At 38.0% G+C, this 19,876-nt stretch overlaps 1 protein-coding gene across 2 annotated transcripts; it reads right to left on the bottom strand.

The window, feature by feature from the left end:
* Positions 1-8,532: 8,532 nt before the first annotated feature.
* On the bottom strand, positions 8,533-10,283 carry LOC111421531 (uncharacterized protein C18orf19 homolog B). 2 transcript variants are annotated; one of them, XM_023054701.2, is made up of 4 exons: positions 10,176-10,283; positions 9,658-10,108; positions 9,384-9,606; positions 8,533-8,736 (listed from the first exon to the last, which is right to left on the bottom strand). In XM_023054701.2, exons 2-4 carry the CDS (start codon positions 10,002-10,004, stop codon positions 8,677-8,679), a joined length of 630 nt encoding a protein of 209 aa, XP_022910469.2. In that variant the 5' UTR covers positions 10,005-10,108; positions 10,176-10,283; the 3' UTR covers positions 8,533-8,676. The 2 variants fall into 2 exon arrangements, with proteins under 2 accessions (XP_022910469.2, XP_022910468.2); XM_023054700.2 differs by lacking the exon at positions 8,533-8,736 and having other exon boundaries at positions 9,110-9,606.
* Positions 10,284-19,876: the final 9,593 nt, after the last annotated feature.

Below are 19,876 nucleotides of genomic sequence, written 5' to 3'. Positions count from 1 at the left end.
ATACCATCACTCCGCCACCTCCATGTTTGTTTTTACAGCAGCTTTTAAGTTTTAAGGATCAAGAGCAGTACCTGGTTTTCTCCGCACAACTTGTTTTCCTTTAATGCCGAAGATGCAAAATTTACTCTCATCTGTAAAAAGAACCTTCTCCCAGAACTCTATAGGTTTATTTAGGTGTTCTTTAGCAAAGGCGATCCGCTTCTTTCGATTGACATCTGATACAAATGGTTTTTTTCGTGCAACGTGACTGTGGTAGTTGGCCTTTGATAATATTCTTCTCACTGTATCTTTGCTGATTGTCTTATGAAACTGCTGTTGTACATTTTCTGCTATATTTGTTGCTGTCAGCCTAGGTTCTTTTCGTACCTGCTGCACAATGCTTCGCTCTTTTCGGTATGTTAGAAGGGATGGTCGACCTGTTCGCGGTCGTGAGACGTAGTCTCCAGTGTTTTTGTAGTTATTAATGACTCTTTGAATAGAGGAATATGATCTGCCTACAGTTACTCCTATTTCTCGTAGAGTTTTTCCCTCTTTCCATAGCTTTACAATAATCTTTCTTTCTCCAACTTCAATTTCTTTTCCTTTTGTCTCCATTCTAACTTTTAGCTTCCAATTCTCTACTAATGCAATTGAAATCAACTGTTTTGTTGTTAAAATCGGAAACACCTATTTACAAAACCGGTTTACACTAGTCGCTTTGCTCTGTACGCAGATTTTTGCATAGTATTTTTTAATTTTATTAAGTAATGTTTATATTTTATTGATTTATATTTATATATTGTTAACATACAGAAAAAATATGAGTTGAAGTTTATCACATTAGACTATCACTATTTTTTTACAGCTTAAAGTATTCGTACGTTCGTTGTACGCAGATTTCTGCTGCTGAGTGTACGTACAAGACGTTTTATGACCTCGTGTTCGTACAACGTACATTTGCCATCCGCATTAACGTACATCGGCGATCCAATTTCATTAATTTTTTCAAAATCCCCTCCATTTCTTCCATCGCATTGGAACGTATACGAGTACCTGAAGTTTGTTGAAAATTTACCGCATCTTTAACATAACACTTCAAACATTCTTTTGATTTTACTGTCTTCCTATTTCCGCTAGTTTTTCACCTTTCTCAGCCCTTTCAATAATCTTCAGTTTTTTAGCAAAAGTAATCGTTTTTCTTCTTTTCGAACCTTGTTCTATCTTGCGGTCACCTTTTCTTTTAATCATTTTCAACTTTTTATTTCTAAAATTCCGTTTCATCGAAATGTATTGACGCGAACGACGTCTGAAACGATCTGAAGCGAACTCAGGACGTGTATTGATTGAATTCACAAGGATATTTTTTCGTCCGGTCTCTTTCGGTAAATCCCCTATGCAGAATGTGGTAAAATAGAGTAGTATTACCAAAGTAGGAAAGTCTTGAGTATAACTGTACGACTGTATTATAAACAATTAAACTCAAATTTTTGCACTCAAAAAGTATTCGCTCACTTAGGTTTAATAAAACAAATTAAATTATCTTTTAAATTTTAGTATTTGATGGGGCCTCCATTTCATTTAGCTAATCTGATGTTCGCCTCAAGTAAACTCCACAAATTTTCAATAGGGTTAATGTCAGACGATTGTGGAGGGGTTTCAATCCAATTTGGAGTATTATAGAGTAACCACATTTTAGTATTCCAGGCTGTGTGCTTCGGATCATTGTCTTGGATAAATGTTATTTAGTCGCATTTTTACAGCACTGCTTCCAAAATTTGTTTTCAAAATGTTGATATATTGCTTGTGATCCATGATTCGTCGCATCCATAAATGTTAAACTTACTCTCCATAAATATTACTTTGTTCCAGTACTCATTTCTACTATTTTTATAAGTTTTAACGAATAATTTTCTTTTTTGTTTATTAATTTTGCTTATTTCTTTCTTTCTGGCAACTCGACCATAATAACCAGCTGCATACAAGACGTTACGAATGGTAACAATAGCAATTTTTGTTGCACTTTTATTAGGATCTTTTTTAATTTTGTTCACAACAATTCTCTTTTCTTTACAAGTGAGATTTTGAGGACGACCAGTTCTGACAGCGTTGTTGATTTGCCTTCTTTACGTAGGCTTATAATAATATTTCTAACTTCTATAGATGTTTCACACTATTTTCTACCCATTTTAATTTATTTAAAAAATATATTCGCTTGGTTTGAAAAAAACGTAATTAACGAAGGGTTAGTACGACGCATGTTTAATTGAGCTGGGATGATTTGCCTACTAGATTTAAAAAACTACCTGAGCGAATACTTTTTGGAGTGCAAAATGTGCACATGAATTGTCGTTGTAATTTCTTATAAGGAAATATTACAACGTCTGTTTGTATTATAATAAATCTTTTCTCTTGTAATTTATTTTATTTTTATCAAACTAATACTGCGAATACGTATGATGAGCGAATAGTTTTTGGAGTCATCTTTTTTAATCGAGTTAAATCAATTTTGCGTAAGAAAGTTCGCGTAAAAACAGTATTAGGTGTGTACAACAAGAGCTAACAGTAGCACTAGAATTAGAAACATTCGGGTTTAGCAGTCTTGAGAGACGCACGGCTAAACCCGAATGTGTCTAGTTCTAGTTTTAGTTCAATATACATATTACAACTGTCTAATTCTGAATAACAACTATAATTAACAAGAGAAGTGTCACGACTGTGTCTCATCGATTTCGATGAAATTTGATACAGTCATAGAATGGGCCAAAATAAGGTTCGCACATTTTTTTATACGTGTGGTAAAAGCCCCTGGGGCGAGTTATAGGGGTTTAAAGTATGGAGAAAAAGTACGTTTTTGCATATATTTCGAAAACGAAAAGTGTTATCAAAATTTCGTAAATTGTAGCTGATATTCATTTTAAAAGAGCTTTCTTTTGATGTATCACACGTATACCAGAGGGTTAAAAGGGGCGAACTACCCCTATTTTTTCGGGTTTATTTAAAAATCACCCTATCGATTTTGATGACGTTAAATATACTTGTAGTGCATTCAAAAATATTAGTTAAGTGTTTTTTCTCATTCGTCGTAGATCAACCCCAGCGATATTAAGAGGGTTAACATGTAACTACTAGTGATGTAAGAAATCTACTCATTCGTTACTTGTGAGTAATCACAGTTACCGATTACCGACCGCGTACTCATTCGATTCTTTTTAGTAACTGCAATTACCGATTACTGGTCACATACTCATTCGTTATTTCTTAGTAACTGTAGTTCTAATAGTACTTTTCAATAAATAGATACAGTTCCCAATTCTTTCTCGAATTCATTCGTTACTTAGTCACTGCAGTTACGGATTACTTGCATCATAGGTACTTGTTTTTTTCTTGGGAATCAATTCTTTCAAAATAATTTAATAAAGACTATATATACGTACAAATTAGTATAATATGACGTCTAAATATGTAGTCATATTAAGGGTGTAAACAAAAACAAAAGATGAAATAAAAACAAATTAAATTACGTTTTAAATATATTAAATATCTTTAACAAAAGAGAATAGATTTTCAAAATGAAACACTATAAATTTTTATTCCAAATATGCATTAAATTTCAAAAATATTAAAGTTCTGAGATGCTTTGGAGTTAAACGAGATCTCAGAAAACGCCGTGCGCACACGATTATGTGTAGACTGAGCTCTAACGTAAACATCACGAATGAACAGGCTTCTTTCCCGAAGATTTGTTACTCATGCTAAATTTAAAAATAGCTTGGTAACGTATCAGGTATTTTGAAAATACTTTAAACAAAACCGTAAATTAGTCGCACAATAAAATGTTTAATGTAAAATAAGGCATAATACATCATTTAGGGGTGGTTGAAGTTAACCACCCCCTTAAAAATTAATTCTATCAATTCTATCTATTAGGTCCACTTTTACCATCTTCTTGATAAACTATCTAAGGGATAATTACCATGGTTACAGCGGTTTTAAGCGCTCTCATTGGCTAAAGCGTCAATTTACCTATCGGATAAATTTATCAAGAGGTGGTAAGAGTGTGCCTTAACGTGTTTATTTTATATTTGAAGTAAAAATTTTTGAAAATGGTTATAAAGGTTACAAATTAGGGGTAGTTTTTTGTTTATATCTCGAAAATGAAAACTGCCATCGTAATTTATTAAATGAGTATTGTTTTATTTTTAAATCTATGTATATCGATATTCCACCAGGTGAACTACCCTCATTTTCTTTAAACAATAAATATAAAACTACTAGATAAATAAGATATCTTATTTATTTATGAGTTAAAGAGCAATTGACAAAAAAAATGGTTGATTATATTACGATTATATTATTATTATTTTATATTACTAATTGAAGTTTTTTATGTTCAATGTTAAATTTATTTTTATTCTACATAGTGTTGGCAAAAATGAAAGTCGTGGAAAAAATGTTTTAAACATAAAGATTTTTTACACCATGGCTTCTCACTCGAAAAGCAAACTTCCACGGGATTTTCAAAATGGTCTGGTCTTTCATCTATGTAGCCACTTGCAAACCATGCGTATTTAAAAACATTTATAAACCAAGGGGAAGACAACTGGTTATGCGTTAGGGATTGCAATTTTAATATATATATCCCTCTGATGTAAATTGACATCATACTGGTAAAGAATAATCTGATCAGAGAATCTTCTAATAAAATTCTTCCATATTCTGACGAAATACATCTAGGGGCTATATTTGACCTGTTATCCCTGAAAATTAGTATCTGATGGAGTTATTTCACTAATCATTTCAGGACAATGGCCACTCCAAGAATCTAATAATAATAATGATTTAGAACCAGTATTTGGAAAATTTTGTAGCCAATTTTTCATGTGTTCTGAAGTTAACTTTCCAGATTTTGATGCCAAAACGTATATATTGTCTGCCTTAAACATTGTAATTGCTACCCTCGGTCCAAAACTACCAGAGGTTTCTTTTAAAACAATAAAAAGTGGAGAAAGAAGTTTCCCATCAGCAGATATTACGGGTTGAATTGAAAAAACGTCAATTAGTAACTTCTTAACATAAACTTCTTTGGTATAATCAACCATTTCTTTTGTCAGTTGCTTTTTAACTCATAAATAAATAAAATATCTTATTTATCTAGTAGTTTTATATTTATTATTTAAAGAAAATGAGGGTAGTTCACTTCGTGAAACATCGATGTAGACAGATTTAAAAAAAAAAACAATACTCATTTAACAAATTACGATGGCAGTTTTCAATTTTCGGATATAAGATATAAACAAAAAACTACCTCTAATTTGTAACCTTTATAATTGTTTTCAAAAATTTTTACTTCAAATATAAAACAAACACAGTGCCAAATTTTGCCGTAATCGACAAGTAACGGCCAGGATAGAATTAATTGCTTCTGTTTGGTTAACCCCAAGCACCCCTAAATGGTGTATTATGCCTTATTTTACACTACACATTTTATTGTGAGACTAATTTACGGTTTTGTTTATAGTATATTGTGTCTCAAGGGCAGAAAATAAGCATTAGCAGTCCGAGGCTGTTATGTAGATGCAAGAGCGAACGTAGCGAAGCGAGGACAGCTAATAAATAAGGGCTGCTAATGCATTTCTGCACGTGTGACACACAACTGTTTTTCGCCTCCCATTAAACCAAACAAAATTGCAAAAATATAAAATAAAACTAATTTTATAAATGAATTAAGCAGTTTTGATTTCAACTGACGTTTAATGAAAAATTATAAGAAACGTCAAAAATGTCCGCAAATGTCAATGAAGACTAACTAGATTGTGATCAAAAACTATAAAGTAAGGACGTTCAGAGTTTAGAATCCCAAGGGCCGAAAATCTAGCTTTCAGTTATTTTTTTAGGGCTGCTATGATTTACTTTCAGGTATGGGAGGCGAAAAAAGTATTTTCATAATATTGATAGTTTTATCACATCATTCTTATGAAAAATAGTTACATGTTAACCTTCGTAACATCGCTAGGATTGATCTACGATGAATGAGAAAAAACACTTAACTAATATTTTTGAATTTACTACAAGTATATTTAACTAATATTTAATTATAAATTTTTAGTTCGCCCTTTTTAATCCTCTGGTATATATGTGATACACCAAAAGAAAGCTCTTTTAAATTTATTATTAAAGCTCTTTTAATTTTGATAGCACTTTTCGTTTTCAAAATACAGGTGTCTCACGTAACTGGTTCGTTAGAACTTTTTCAGGTTCCACTATTCGTAGAGATTTCAAATTTTGGTAGCATGGGCTGTTCATTCGGAACTTTCGATCTAAAATATTTTCAAGATGGCCGCCACTTTCGGTCTACCGGAAGTAGACCATAACTTCGCTATTTTAAATGGAATGCTATAGTTTTTATTACACCGTTTAATTGTACGTAAAAAAAATAGTTATTGGTACCTAGCGTTTTTCGTTTTCGAGTTATTTTGGTTTTAAGCTTTTTTTAGTAAATTTCAACATGCTCTTTAAAGCTTCATATCTCAGCCAACGTTCATTCAAAAAAGCTCTAAATTACTCTAAAAAGCACAACTACTCTTTAGATGCTGTCAAATAGATTGTCATTTGTTGTATCGGAATATCTTATACAGGCTGGTCAAAAATTGAATTACTGTTTCTCCATATTCAATGGCGAGAAAGTCGAAAATTTTAAATGGAACGCCCCATATTTTTTTAGCCTATTAGGAAGAGAATTTAATTCTCTACAAATTATCTATAAACATTCCCATACCTATTTACTGTAGTTTGCCTCATATTGCGAAATTTATTAAAACATGCACGAAATCCAGGTTTTTTTATTAGAAAGCTATGGAATGTTGACAGTTTTTGGTCCATGTTTGTATTATTGTTGCCATTAGTTACATTTGACGACGGGTGTAAGTCATTGAATATCATGGAAAATTATTCCAACGCCGATATTTGAAATTTATTTTGTATTGATGGCGAATGTAATAAACTTTTCGACAGGACGTGTCGAACACTTAATGAGAGATGCCTAACAAACCTAACGCCCATCACAAGGAAAAATTTCAAAAAATTGATAAAGAATTTCTTAGATCTGGATATATCGAGACCAAAAGAAATCGCATATTTCCGGTCACCAGTGATGAAGACAACGAAATAAATATTTTATCGTGCTTTATTGCATTTCCAAATTCAATTTTATAACAAATTTATATTATAAATTTATATTTTTATTGTAATCTAATTTTTATCATTAACTTTTTGTTTTAATAGTTTCATTTATTTGATCTTGTTTGTTATTTTTGGTAAGTAAAAGCTAGTAAACTAAAAGATTATCAATCGTAGTTAATAGTACAAATAATAATAGAAATAAATTAAACAAAAAACTGTCAAAATGTCATGGCCTTCTAATAAAAATACAAACGGTTTCCTGCATGTTTTGATAAATTTACGAATATGAGAGAAACTACAATAAATAGGTATAGGAATGTTTATAGATAAATTGTAGAGAATTATATTCCCTTTCGTGTAGGCTAATAAAAAATGGGGCGTTCCATTTAAAATTTTCGACTTTCTCCCCATTGAATGGAGAAACGGTAATTCAATTTTTGACTACCTGTATAAGATACTCTGATACAATATATGACAATCTATTTGACAGCATCTGAAGAGTAATCGTGCCAATTTAGAGCTTTTTTGAATGAACGTTTGCTGAAATATAGGGTTTTAAAGAGCATGGTGAAATTTGCCAAAAAAATCTTAAAACCAAAATAACTCGAAAACGAAAAACGCTAGGTACCAATAACTTTTATGAAAGTCAACATATTTTTTTACGTACAATTAAAAGGTTATAACGAAGTTATGGTTTACTTCCGGTAGACCGGAAGTGGCAGCCATCTTGAAAATATTTTAGATCGAAAGTTCCGACTGAACAATCTATTTTACCAAAATTTCAAAACTGTACGAATAATGGAACCTAAAAAAGTTCTAACGAACCAGTTATGTGAGACACCCCCTGTATAAGTGAAAACGTACTTTTTCTCCAAACTTTCAACCCCACATTACTCGCCCCACGGGTTTTAACGCACGTATAAAAAAATGTGCGAACCTTATTTTGGCCCATTCTCTGAATGTACCAAATTTCATCGAAATCGGTGAGACACAGTCGTGACACTTCCCTTGTAAGATTAAAACTAGAAACATTCTGTTTAGCCGTCTTGAGAGTGTGTTGAGAACCTAGCGCTAAATAATAACTAAAACTAGAGCTAATACTAGCAGTAGGGCCCAACAACAGCTGATTGAACAGTTCTTTTAGATTCTTCCGCCCTTGTATTAAGCAATATTTTGAAGTTATGTTTTGATTATTACTTTTTAAAATTTTTTAACATAACTTACAAATTATATATTTTTAGATTTATTTTCTGTTTTAAATAAAGATTAATTATAGATTTTAGATTAAGATTATTTTACTAATTTTTTATAGACATCACAGTTTTTTATATTTGTAAATTGGGGAGTATTTCCAAAAAATTAAATACTTGCAAGTTCCTTATTAATGTGTTATTAATTAATCTTTAAACAGATAACAAGAAATAAGCTTTCAGCTTTTACACAAACTATGGCTTTTTTGTGATATAATACATGGTTTAATATCGTTAATATCATAGATAAATTTTAAGTTTTTGGAGGTTAAGTACTTTTTCCTTTGACTAAAATCTTCTGAACGGCAACGTTTTGTAAATTGGGAACCTGCAAGTATAACCAGAAAGAAATTTTCTATTAATTTTCATCTATCTTTTAAAATATTTGAAATGATAAGATGAAAATGAGAAAAGGTTATGTATGAGGTTATGAATAAAAAAATTTTTGTTATGATTTATGGTAATTATTTTCTGTGATATCCAGTAATAAATGTGAACAATAACTAGTTTTGTGCATTAAAAGTAATCCAAACTTTTCTAATTGGAAAAGAATCATTCCATTTTTAGAAAAATTCAATGAAAATTAATGAATAAAAATGTATGATTTTTATAAATATGTTAATGTATTAAATAATGAAATATAATGTACGCCTTAAAGCATTTTTTTTTCAATTTTCTGCTAAAAAAATTAACTACAAACAAAGACATAAACAAAATTATTATTAAATAAGTTTCAAAATACAAAATAGAATAAATCTTATTTACTCCTTATTATAGAATTTATTTTTTTTCTGTTTTTTTAATACTTTTCACTTTTCCAGTTCTCCCACCACATTCCATTTTAACTTTTTTATCTAATCCGGCGACCATTGTTTCTTTTTGATGCAAATGTGTTAATTCCTCACATTTCATTTTAATACCACTGCCCCCATTCTTAACATGCTTTTTCTTTCCCATTCTCCTTTTATACATTACCTTTAATTCTTGGGCGCTTGGCACTGGTTTGATATAACCCAAATTTTTCAAATAATTTATTGAAAATGTAGTACCCCCTAATGTCACCATATAACGAAATGGCGTCGCCAATTTATATAAAGCGTAAGAAACCGCTATATACCCCATGGATGAATCCCTTAAAGGTGATATTAATGTTTCACTTATATGCCAATTTTCCATTATTGCTACTATATCAATGCCACTATAAAAAAAACATTCTAAGTAATCAAATAATTTTGATTTAAATAATTACCTTTTAGCCATGTAATAAAAACTTCCAAACCATCCAATTGATGTAACAATATGAACTGGGACCAAAACATACCAATAATCTCGATACATTTGCTTAAACTTTTGAAATAAACCAAGTTTTTTCTGATTCAAAACTTCTTTATCATTTTTCTTCTCATTCGAATACGCGCATAAATTATGCAAACTAGGCGTAAAACGTTTTACCAATACTCGATTATGGTTAAAACGGATAACGTTAAAAACCAAACTGGGTCCGATTGTATCAGATTTTGTTCTCAAAATGCTAAAACTGCGCGCGTAGGATCCCACAGAATTTTTACATAATCTTCTTACAACAATAGTTGCCATAATTTGATTTTTAAGACAAAATGTGGTTTAAAAAGCGATGAATTAAAAGGTATCAGGTTTATACATAACCTCTAAATAAAGTAGCTATTATAAAATAGGTTTTCCTGAAACATAAAAATTGAAATTAGTATTGTATTAATGTAATAATTTTGAATTTAATAAGAACTTTACCGGTGTTTTTATGTTTAAATTAAACTTGTTATTGTACATCGCACATAAAAATGCGCAATTGAAGATTATATATTTAGGTTGTCATTTAATTGTCATCGAAGTGTCAAGGTTAAAATGTCTATTTTAACCTTAAATTATTAAATCTTAATTTAATTAAAAAATCAATATTTATTGATGTACTTATGTATTTTTTGAAATAACTTTAAAATTAAATTGTTATGTAAGATTTTCTTTAACAAATAATGATGAAATACTTAGTGATGATGCTATTTTAAAATAGATGGTGTGATTTAAATACCATATAAATTATAAAATTCCTATGTGAAATAAAGCGTCATCTTTTATTCAGTATAGCTGGTTTAGGCTGGATACAATTTTCCTATATTATCTACAAAATTGTTTTTATAGTATACAGAATGATTCCGTGATTCGCATAAGAACCGATATTTATTTTTTTAGATGGGCGCTGGGTAAATACCCGGCGTAGGTATTTATAGAATGGGTATTTATCCGGGTACTTACCTCTTCGTTTTTCTTTAATAATTTGGCTTTTGCTTAAATATGAACATGAAAATTGGTACATTATCATTTTTTGAGACGATAAATAAATAAATACTATACCGGGTGTCCCTCAAAAGTGGCTCACCCCATATTTCTTTTTATTATTAGCGATATAAGAAAACCATTTGGAGCGCATAGTTAGGTCGCTAAAACGGATTACTACGACATGAACTTAATTGTTTGATCGGGTTTTTCTTTTAAAACTAATTTAATACAACTGTTAATTTACACCATTATTAAAAAAGAACCACTGACTAAAGCATAGCAGTGATCACTGCTCAAGAAATAGCAAATCAAGAGGGACATAACGTAGTTTATACTATTAACCTAGCTACTATGCGTCAAAAGTTGTAATACATTTTCCGAAGGTACTAAAACGTTATAAAATAACGAAAATAATTTTTTTTTCAAAAATTATAAGCGATCGTGAAAATTTTTTCAAGTAAAAGTTATGTGTAATTATACTATCAACCCAACTGAAGAAAAAAAATTATAGATTTAAAAAAATAGCGAAATTAGTACTCACATCCGGTATAACCGGAAGTACAAAAAGAATGATTTCATGTCGTAATAATCCGTTTTAGCGAACTATGCATTCCAAATGGTTTTCTTATATCACCAATAATAAAGAAAAATATGGGGGTGAACCACTTTTGAGGGATACCCGGTATAATAATAGTGGGTCACTTAAGTATTTGCACAGGACCAATTTACTAAAAAAAAAACTAAACAGCATATGAAGCATTATTTTTTTTACATTTTCTCTAATCGGATACATGTTCTGAGAAATAGTATACATTTGAAATAATTAATAAGTATTTTCCGAATGGAATATTGAGTAAAATCTGAAATACGATGTCACAAAAGTATTTGTACACTAGTATTTCGGACAAGTCTAGACACGCACAGAGACCGAAGCGTTAGTTGTACATCAGTTGTTGTTAAGATAACATCCCTACAGACGCGTGCTAATAAATAACCTATCGTATCGTATCAGTGTTTGAGTCAAAATGCCGAAAACTAAAGAATTGTCTATTTCGGAGAAAGTACAAATTATAGGCTTGTTTAAAGAGAAGAAAAGTTTGCGAGAAATTGCTAAAATTATTAAACGGCCACACTCTACTGTTCGCTATACAGCGTGTCCCGTATCTTCCGTATCAGAGCATTATACGGTTGTAGAATACATTATTCTGAAGCGATCTTTCTAATAAAATTTTTTCGAAATGTTTATAATAACCGCACGGGAACTGTTTAACGACGACCAATAACGGACAACTTTGATTCATCGAAAAAGTTTATTTCTCTTTCCATGACGAATTTATTGGTGAGTACACGTGGGAAACGAGTTATCATCGGCGTAGCGGACCGGCCGAGGGTGGCACCGATTACCTGAGTCTGATTTGCGATCTGCTGATTGGACGAAAAACAGTTCCTTTAAACAGTTCCCGTGCGGTTATTATAAACATTTCGAAAAAATTTTATTAAAAAGATCGCTTCAGAATAATGTATCCTACAACCGTATAATGCTCTGATGCGGAAGATACGGGACACGCTGTATAATTACCAAGTTTAACACCAGCAAAAGTATAGAAAACATGCATCGCTCTGGACGACCGAGAATACTAAGCGATCGTGAACAACGGGCTATTCTGAAAGAAGTCCAAGATAATCCCAAAACTAGCGCTCAAAATTTGGCTGTACATATCGCAGAGAGGAAAGGAACAACTGTTCATCCTGAAACCGTAAGAAGAGTTCTCCGTAAAGCCGGCTACCATGGAAGAGTAGCACGTAAAAAGCCGTTCATAAGTGAGCGAAATCGACTTAAGCGACTACAGTTTGCAAATGAATATGTGAATAAACCTCTAGAGTTTTGGAAGAATATTATTTTTAGCGACGAGTCAAAATATAACTTATTTTCATCTGACGGCCGACAAATGATTTGGCGAAAAGCAAACACAGATCTTCAAACGAAAAATTTAATTCCAACGGTAAAGCATGGGGGAGGGCACATTCTCGTTTGGGGTTGCATGTCGTACAATGGAGTGGGAAATTTACACTTTATTGATAACATTATGGATGCTAAAACCTACCTTAAGATTTTGCAAGATAATTTATTGAGTAGTGCACGTAAAATTGGTCTAGAGGACAGCTTTATGTTCCAGCAAGACAACCACCCTAAGCATACAGCAAGGATCCTTAAGGAATGGTTTTTATATACACGGCTTAAAACGCTTCCACACCCACCCCAAAGTCCAGACCTTAACCCAATTGAAAATTTGTGGCATATTTTAAACATTAATATTAGAAAACATCAAATACACAATCGAAATGATTTAAAAACACACCTGAAGTCAGAATGGAAGAAAATTTCCCAAGAAATAACAGCCAAATTGGTCATGTCCATGCCAAAACGATTACAAGCCGTTATAAATGCTAACGGAATGCATACCAAGTATTAGATAGTTGATTTAAGAGGCATCTGATTTAATTTGGTAATGTGTACAAATACTTTTGTGATGTCAAAAATTTCATTATCTTTAAAAATTCATAAACTGTTTATTTTTTTTTTAATGTTATTAAGAGTTCTGTTATTGTTTTCATTTGTGTAAATAAAATATAGTTTAAAATTTGACTTTGTTTACCTCCTTTGCAATTTCTATTGAAAATATTAGGTGTACAAATACTTAAGTGACCCACTGTATTTTGGTATTAGTTTTGATCTATCTTAAAGTAGTCATATCTGTTCAGTGATGGACAAATATCCGGTGGGTAGGTATTTATAAAATGGGTATTTACCCCGACCAAGGATAAATACCCAAACAGTACTTATAAAAACGTCTCTTAAGCTGGCAAGACCATAATGGCAGAACTGATTGAGACCTATTGGATTATTTAGTACTTATTTTGTACTAATTTGTACCACCAATAAAAAATTTGTACTTTTTGCCATTAAAGAGAAACTCTGGCGCTGCTAGCTTAATATTAAGCTAGCAGGACCACTTCAAAAAAAAGACGTAAAAAAATAAAACAAAGGTGGATTTGAGAAGAGCTGAATTTGTACTAATTTGTACCACCGATAAAAAGTGTAAACTATGTACCGTTAAAGAGAAACATGTGGCACTGCTAGTGTTACGGGGGATGGATTGCGCCGAAGAAGAAACAACAGTTGTTGAATAAAACGAATAATTTATTTACAAAATATGTACAAAAAAAAACCCTCAAAGGTTTTTTTAAGACGAAAGGGGTCGTCTTCGAATTGGCGGTTGAAGTGCTGGCTTGTTGTCGCTGTTATCGTTGTCGCTTCGGAGTTCGGTTGGAATTGACCGCTGATGGAAACCCGGCCGCCTTAAATAGGCGCCCTTGGGTAACTCTATCAACCGGGCGTTGTGGTTGGTTGGCGACCGTCCGATCCGTAGGTCGGGTTGACGACCAATGGCCAAGCAGATCGAACGGCGCTCAATTCGTACTTGGTGACACCCCCTCCCTCAAGGCGCTGGTTCGGGCTGCGCAGGTGGGTGTCGATGTGGTGGAGGAGCCAGACGTAGGTCGTTGATGTGGACTTTGCTGGGCTCTGCAGTCTGGTGTCTGCGGATCCAGTACGTTGTAGGTCCGGCCTCCTCTATAACCATGTGGGGTCCTATCCAACGAGGACCAAACGGCGTCGCTACATGAGCCCGCTCCATTACGAGCTGCCTTGGCAGGAACCGCCTGGGTGGTGGTACAGCCCCAGCGTATCGCTGGCGGTATCGGTGCTCGTTCCTGTGCGCTCGTCTTCTTCTCTCGGCCCGTCCTGCCGCTGGCTGTTGACCATCTTGGGGGCCCTCAAGAAACCATTCCCCAGGTCGCGGTAACTCGTATCCCAACAGCAGGGCGGCGGGGGTTTCTCTTGTCGCCGCGTTGCGCCGTGACCGAACGTTGAATAGAGCCCGATTGATGTGTCGATCCCAGGTCGTTGGATTTATGCCCTGGAGTTGGATCCGTATGCATTTCTTTATTTCTTGAATCCTCCTCTCCGCAGGATTGGCCTGAGGGTGGTATATCGGCGTCGTCCAGTGGTGGCACCCCCAACGTCTCAGCGCGAAGTCCCAGTTGGCGCTGGTAAACTGAGGCCCGTTGTCGGATAAAATGGCCCTTGGATAACCATACCGGGGAAACACCTCACTCTCCAGGATATTTATGATTTTCGGAGCGCTGCTGGTAGCGGCCGGAAACGCCTCCACCCATCGACTGAACAGGTCGGTGACAACGAACACAAACCTGTTGTTATCTCGTGTTTTCACGTATGGGCCCATGAGGTCTACTGCCAAAACTTCCTATGGTTGTGTGGGCGCTCGTGGTCGTAATGGAGCCCGTTCCTGTAGGGGTCCCCGCTTGAGCGATGAGCAGGCCCAGCAATCCCGGACGTGTCTGGCCACGTCTTCCTCTACGCCGAGCCACCAGTATTTCCTCAGGATGACCCTCGTGGTTTCCTCAGCTCCGGGATGGCCTGCGGTGGACGCGTCATGGTAGGCGTGCAACACCTGGTCGTGCATGTCCTGTGGCACGATCAATCGGTTACCATCGGGATGTCGTCTCCACAAAAGCCCATCATGCACTAAATACTGGGCGGCGACTCTAGCTTCCGCCGGGTTTGCGGGACCCGCCTCGTTGATTCCGTCCAGGGTACGAATCAGGTTTTGGCTGTGGGGATTTCGTCGTTGACTGTCTTTTAAGTCGTCTGCTAGCCCAGGGAATTCGACACATGCGATGTGGGGTCGGACGTTTTTTGGTTCTTGTTCGGCGGATGGTGGAAGAAACATCCGGTCGACGTCAGCTGTGTGACCCGCAGGGGTCGTTGGCTCATACCCGGGTTGGCGCGAGAGAAAGTCCGGGAGTTCGTTCTGTTCCCCCGGGACGTGTTGTACGTCAAATTTATATTCCTGAAGAAGGAGCGCCCACCGGGTTAACTTGGCGTTCCGGTCCTTCATGGTGTCAAGCCATAACAATGCTCTACTGTCGGTGCGCAGGGTGAATCTTCTGTCCTCCAGGTACGGTCGGATCGCATCGCCCAGACGACTGCCAAGCATTCCTGTTCGTTAGCATGGTAGCGCTGCTCAGTGGGAGACAACTTGGCGCTGGCAAATGCGATGATCTTCCTTCCCGGTTCTTGGTAGAGGACCGCGGCAATTCCCTTCCCGCTGGCATCGGTCTGTAGCACGAAAGGTTGAGTGAAGTCCGGGCGTCTAAGTTGCAGTGGGCGGCTCAGTAGCTGTTTAATCTCGAGAAAGGCGTTCTCGGCTTCAGCTGTCCACTTAAACTGTTTCTGGCCCCGCAAGAGATCTGTCAGCGGGGTTAACACTTCGGCGCAGCGTGGAATAAACCCGTGTAGCCAGTTACACAGTCCCAAGAAGGATCGCAGCTGCTTCTTGTTGGACGGTCTCGATGCGTCGCAGAGGGAGTTGACGTGGTTCGGTAAGGGCTCCACTCCTCCTGGTGTAATCCGGTGACCCAGGTAGTCGATGGTTGTTGCCCCCAAGTGGCATTTTTCCGGTGATAACCGGAGGTTGTGTAACCGGAGTCGTTCAAACACCAGGTGTAAGTGTCTAAGGTGTTCTTCCCAGGAGTTGCTGTAGACGATGACATCATCCAGGTACACCAGGGCGAATTTCCGGAGGTATCCAGGGAGCACTTCTTGCGTCATCAACTTCTGGAACGTCGCCGGGGCATTCTTCAATCCGAAAGGCATGACGCGAAACTGGTAGGTGGCACCGTCGGGAGTTGTGAAGGCGGTTAAGGGTCGAGACCCCTTCTCCATTGGGATTTGCCAATATCCGGACCGCAGGTCGAGGCTCGAAAAAACGGTAGCCTGGCTGAGGTCCCGCAGCGTCTCGTGGATGATTGGCAACGCTGAGGACTCGTCCACCGTTTGCTGGTTTAATCGACGGTAGTCGACGCAAAACCTCTTGGCCCCATCTTTCTTCTCCACCAGTACGATCGGAGATGAATACGGGGAACGACTGGCTTCAATGACACCTTCCGCCAACATCTTTTCTACTTCACGGGCGATAAATTCCTTTTTGGTATAGGAGCAGCGGTATGGCGGTAGTCGAAACGGTCTTGCTCCTTCGGTGAGCTCCAGTTTGTGTTGAGTTGCCCCTGTGGTACTCTTATGGGAGTCGGTAAACACGTCGGGGAAGGCACGAAGCGTCGTTAGAAAGGCCTCTTTGTGTTTGTCCGGAAATTGGTGACGGATAGTACTGACGTCCAGAGCGGGCAGTGGCGCAGTGGGGCTGCCCCGTCGGAAGTACATCGTGGTCCTCTTCTCTTTCCCGAAGTGAAAACAGCCTCGTTGGAAATCGAGAATCACCCCTTGGTCGCGGAACCAGGGATCCCCAAAAACAAACGGGGTGCTGAGTCGGGGAACCACCAAAAACTGCTGGGTGCACTGGAGTCCACCGATGGTGAACTGGATTTCGGCCTTCCCGAGGATGGGCAGCTGGGCATTCGGGTCCGCTTGGGTGGCGTAGGTGTCTCCCAGCGGTTTATAAGACGCGACGGCTCTTGAGCTGACGAAGTTGCTTGTCGAGCCGGAATCCAGGAGAGCTAGGCTGCGCCTTCCTGCTACCTCGATTATTACAGTCGAGCGGCTGGAGCAACCAGGTTCCTCCAATGTGGAGATTACTGCGGCCGTCCGGGTTGTCCTGGGCGAACGGCCGCCGTTTCGTTTCCCGAACCGGTGCTGCGTTGTAGGGGACAGTCACGGTTCCAATGGTACCCGGGGCAGTATCAGCATCGGGGCACCTTCTTCTTGGGGTCCTCGTTGTCCCCTTCAGGAGTCTTCTTACCCTTTGGAGATGGTGTTGAGGGTTGTTTGAGGAGGCCCGACTTCTTCAGAAGCGCCTCCGTGCGGATTGCTTTGTGTCGCAACTCGTGTATGTTGGCCGGCGTGGGGGACAGGTGCAGCTGTAGCTGAGGTAGCAGCAGGGCAACCATCATTCCAATGTCGTCGTCCGGTTTTCGGTGCAGACGACGGGCTTGCAGGTGTTTGCGTTTCAAAAACGCCTGCACCGATTCATCAGTCTGCTGATGGCGGCTGAAATATTGGCCGTTGACTTGTGCCAATATTTGCGGACTGTTGAACCTTTCCAACAGCGCTTGGTGAAATTCCGCGAAGGACATCTCCAAATCATCGAATGCACTCCACCACACAGCGGCATCTTCTCGAAGAAAACTGGTCGCTTTCTTTGTTTGTTCCGCTGATGGAATGCCGGTGTCAGTGAAATATGTCTTTATTACCTTGATGAATTCTGCAGGATCCTCCAAGGAATCGCCGGTGAAGCACGGGGGCTCGGCTTTTGGGATGCAGACATGTTCGGCCAATAACTTTGACAGGGCGCAAACCTGTGTCTGAACGGTCGCACTGTCTTGTTTCGGTTCTTCGGCGGTCTTCCCCATCTTCTGCGTTTGGGATTCTTTTCCTTTCTTCTCTTCTTTAATCGGTTGGGTGGGCCCCTCTTCTTCTGAAGAGCTTGCCAAATCTTCCTTCGTCGGATATGGCCGTGTCGACAATGAACGGCTTCTCGTTGTTGGTCCTTTTGGCATTATCGGGCCATACGTTGGGCGCCAATTGTTACGGGGGATGGATTGCGCCGAAGAAGAAACAACAGTTGTTGAATAAAACGAATAATTTATTTACAAAATATGTACAAAAAAAAACCCTCAAAGGTTTTTTTAAGACGAAAGGGGTCGTCTTCGAATTGGCGGTTGAAGTGCTGGCTTGTTGTCGCTGTTATCGTTGTCGCTGTTGTTGTCGCTTCGGAGTTCGGTTGGAATTGACCGCTGATACGGTGAACGGTGAACATGACGGGCCTCTTGAGGTACCTGGAATTTCTTCCCTAACCCTCTTCATCGGACCTAAAACAAACGGAAAATATATTACAAAATTTTTCACTAATTAATAGTGACATCGGAAGTGGAATTGGGAAGGACAGTCGGACTCCTGGATCGTCAGACGAGAAGCAGCCTTGGCCGTTTGTGGCGAAGGTGTTCAACGTCGTAATCCGTTAATCCCGCTAGGAGGGGATTGGGGTGGTTTTCGAGCCGCGTAAACTCGGTACTGGCCTTGTCACGAATGAACTCCTCGATGGTCGCCATCTGGGAATCATTGTGCAGTGTCGCATTACTGACAAACCAAGGTGCATCAAATGCCATCCTTAGGACCTTGTTCTGAACAACTTGGAGTTTTTGCACGTGCGAGTGCGCGGCGTAACCCCAGACGGAAGAGGCGTAAGTCATCGTAGGTCTGATTACCGTTTTGTAGAGTCGAATCTTCCGTAGAGGATCCAACTTACTTCGGCGATTTATCAGAGCGTACAGATTGACCAGAGCTGCTTTCGCCCGGTTCGCCATCGACTCGATGTGACTTTTCCAAGTTAGTTTAGAGTCCAGAATGACACCCAAATACTTGGCTTCAGAACGCCAGGGGAGCTCGTCCCCTTGCAGTACCATCGCATCGGGGGGTCTCTTTCTACGCCGAGTAAAAAGTATTGCGGTACTTTTATCAGCGTTGATTTTGACCCGCCACTTTGCGAAGTAGTCTAGCAGTTCGTCCGATGCTGCCTGCAGTCTACGAGCGGCGACCTCGGGGGACCAAGATCTGCTGTAGATGCACACATCGTCGGCGTACATCGCTAACTGAGTGCCCTCAGAACGGGGTAGGTCGCTCACAAAGATACAAAAGAGTATCGGTGAAAGCAACGACCCCTGAGGGACGCCTGCAGTTAGGATTCGCTCTCTCGAACGCGTACCTTTCAATTTGATGCGCGCCTTTCTACCGTCAAGGTAGGACGCGATCAATTGAACTAACGCCAGGGGCACGCCCGCTTCTAGCATTTTGAACAAAAGTCCTTCATGCCATACTTTGTCGAACGCTTTGGCAACGTCGAAAAACACAGCACAAGTGCTTTGATTTCGATTGAAGCCATCGGTTATGTGTTCGACAAGTCGCAGTACCTGGTGTACGGTCGAATGTTTGGGTCGGAAACCAAACTGTTCGTCCTGAATGAGGTTAAGATCTTGAACGGATCTTTGTAGCCTCGTCTGGACAACCCTCTCACATACCTTGCCGAGACAAGAAAGCAAACTGATGGGCCTATAATTTT

Source organism: Onthophagus taurus, chromosome 6 (assembly GCF_036711975.1).
Source record: "Onthophagus taurus isolate NC chromosome 6, IU_Otau_3.0, whole genome shotgun sequence".
Taxonomy (NCBI): domain Eukaryota; kingdom Metazoa; phylum Arthropoda; class Insecta; order Coleoptera; family Scarabaeidae; genus Onthophagus; species Onthophagus taurus.
This window is presented reverse-complemented; position numbering and strand designations above follow the sequence as displayed.

Bases quoted from the DNA above. Each gene is read 5' to 3' on its own strand.
- LOC111421531 (XM_023054700.2), bottom strand. From the start codon at position 10,004: ATGGCAACTATTGTTGTAAGAAGATTATGTAAAAATTCTGTGGGATCC. The intron at 9,607-9,657 runs GTAATTATTTAA...TTTTTTTTATAG, and splicing joins TTTTATTACATGGCTAAAAG to TGGCATTGATATAGTAGCAA.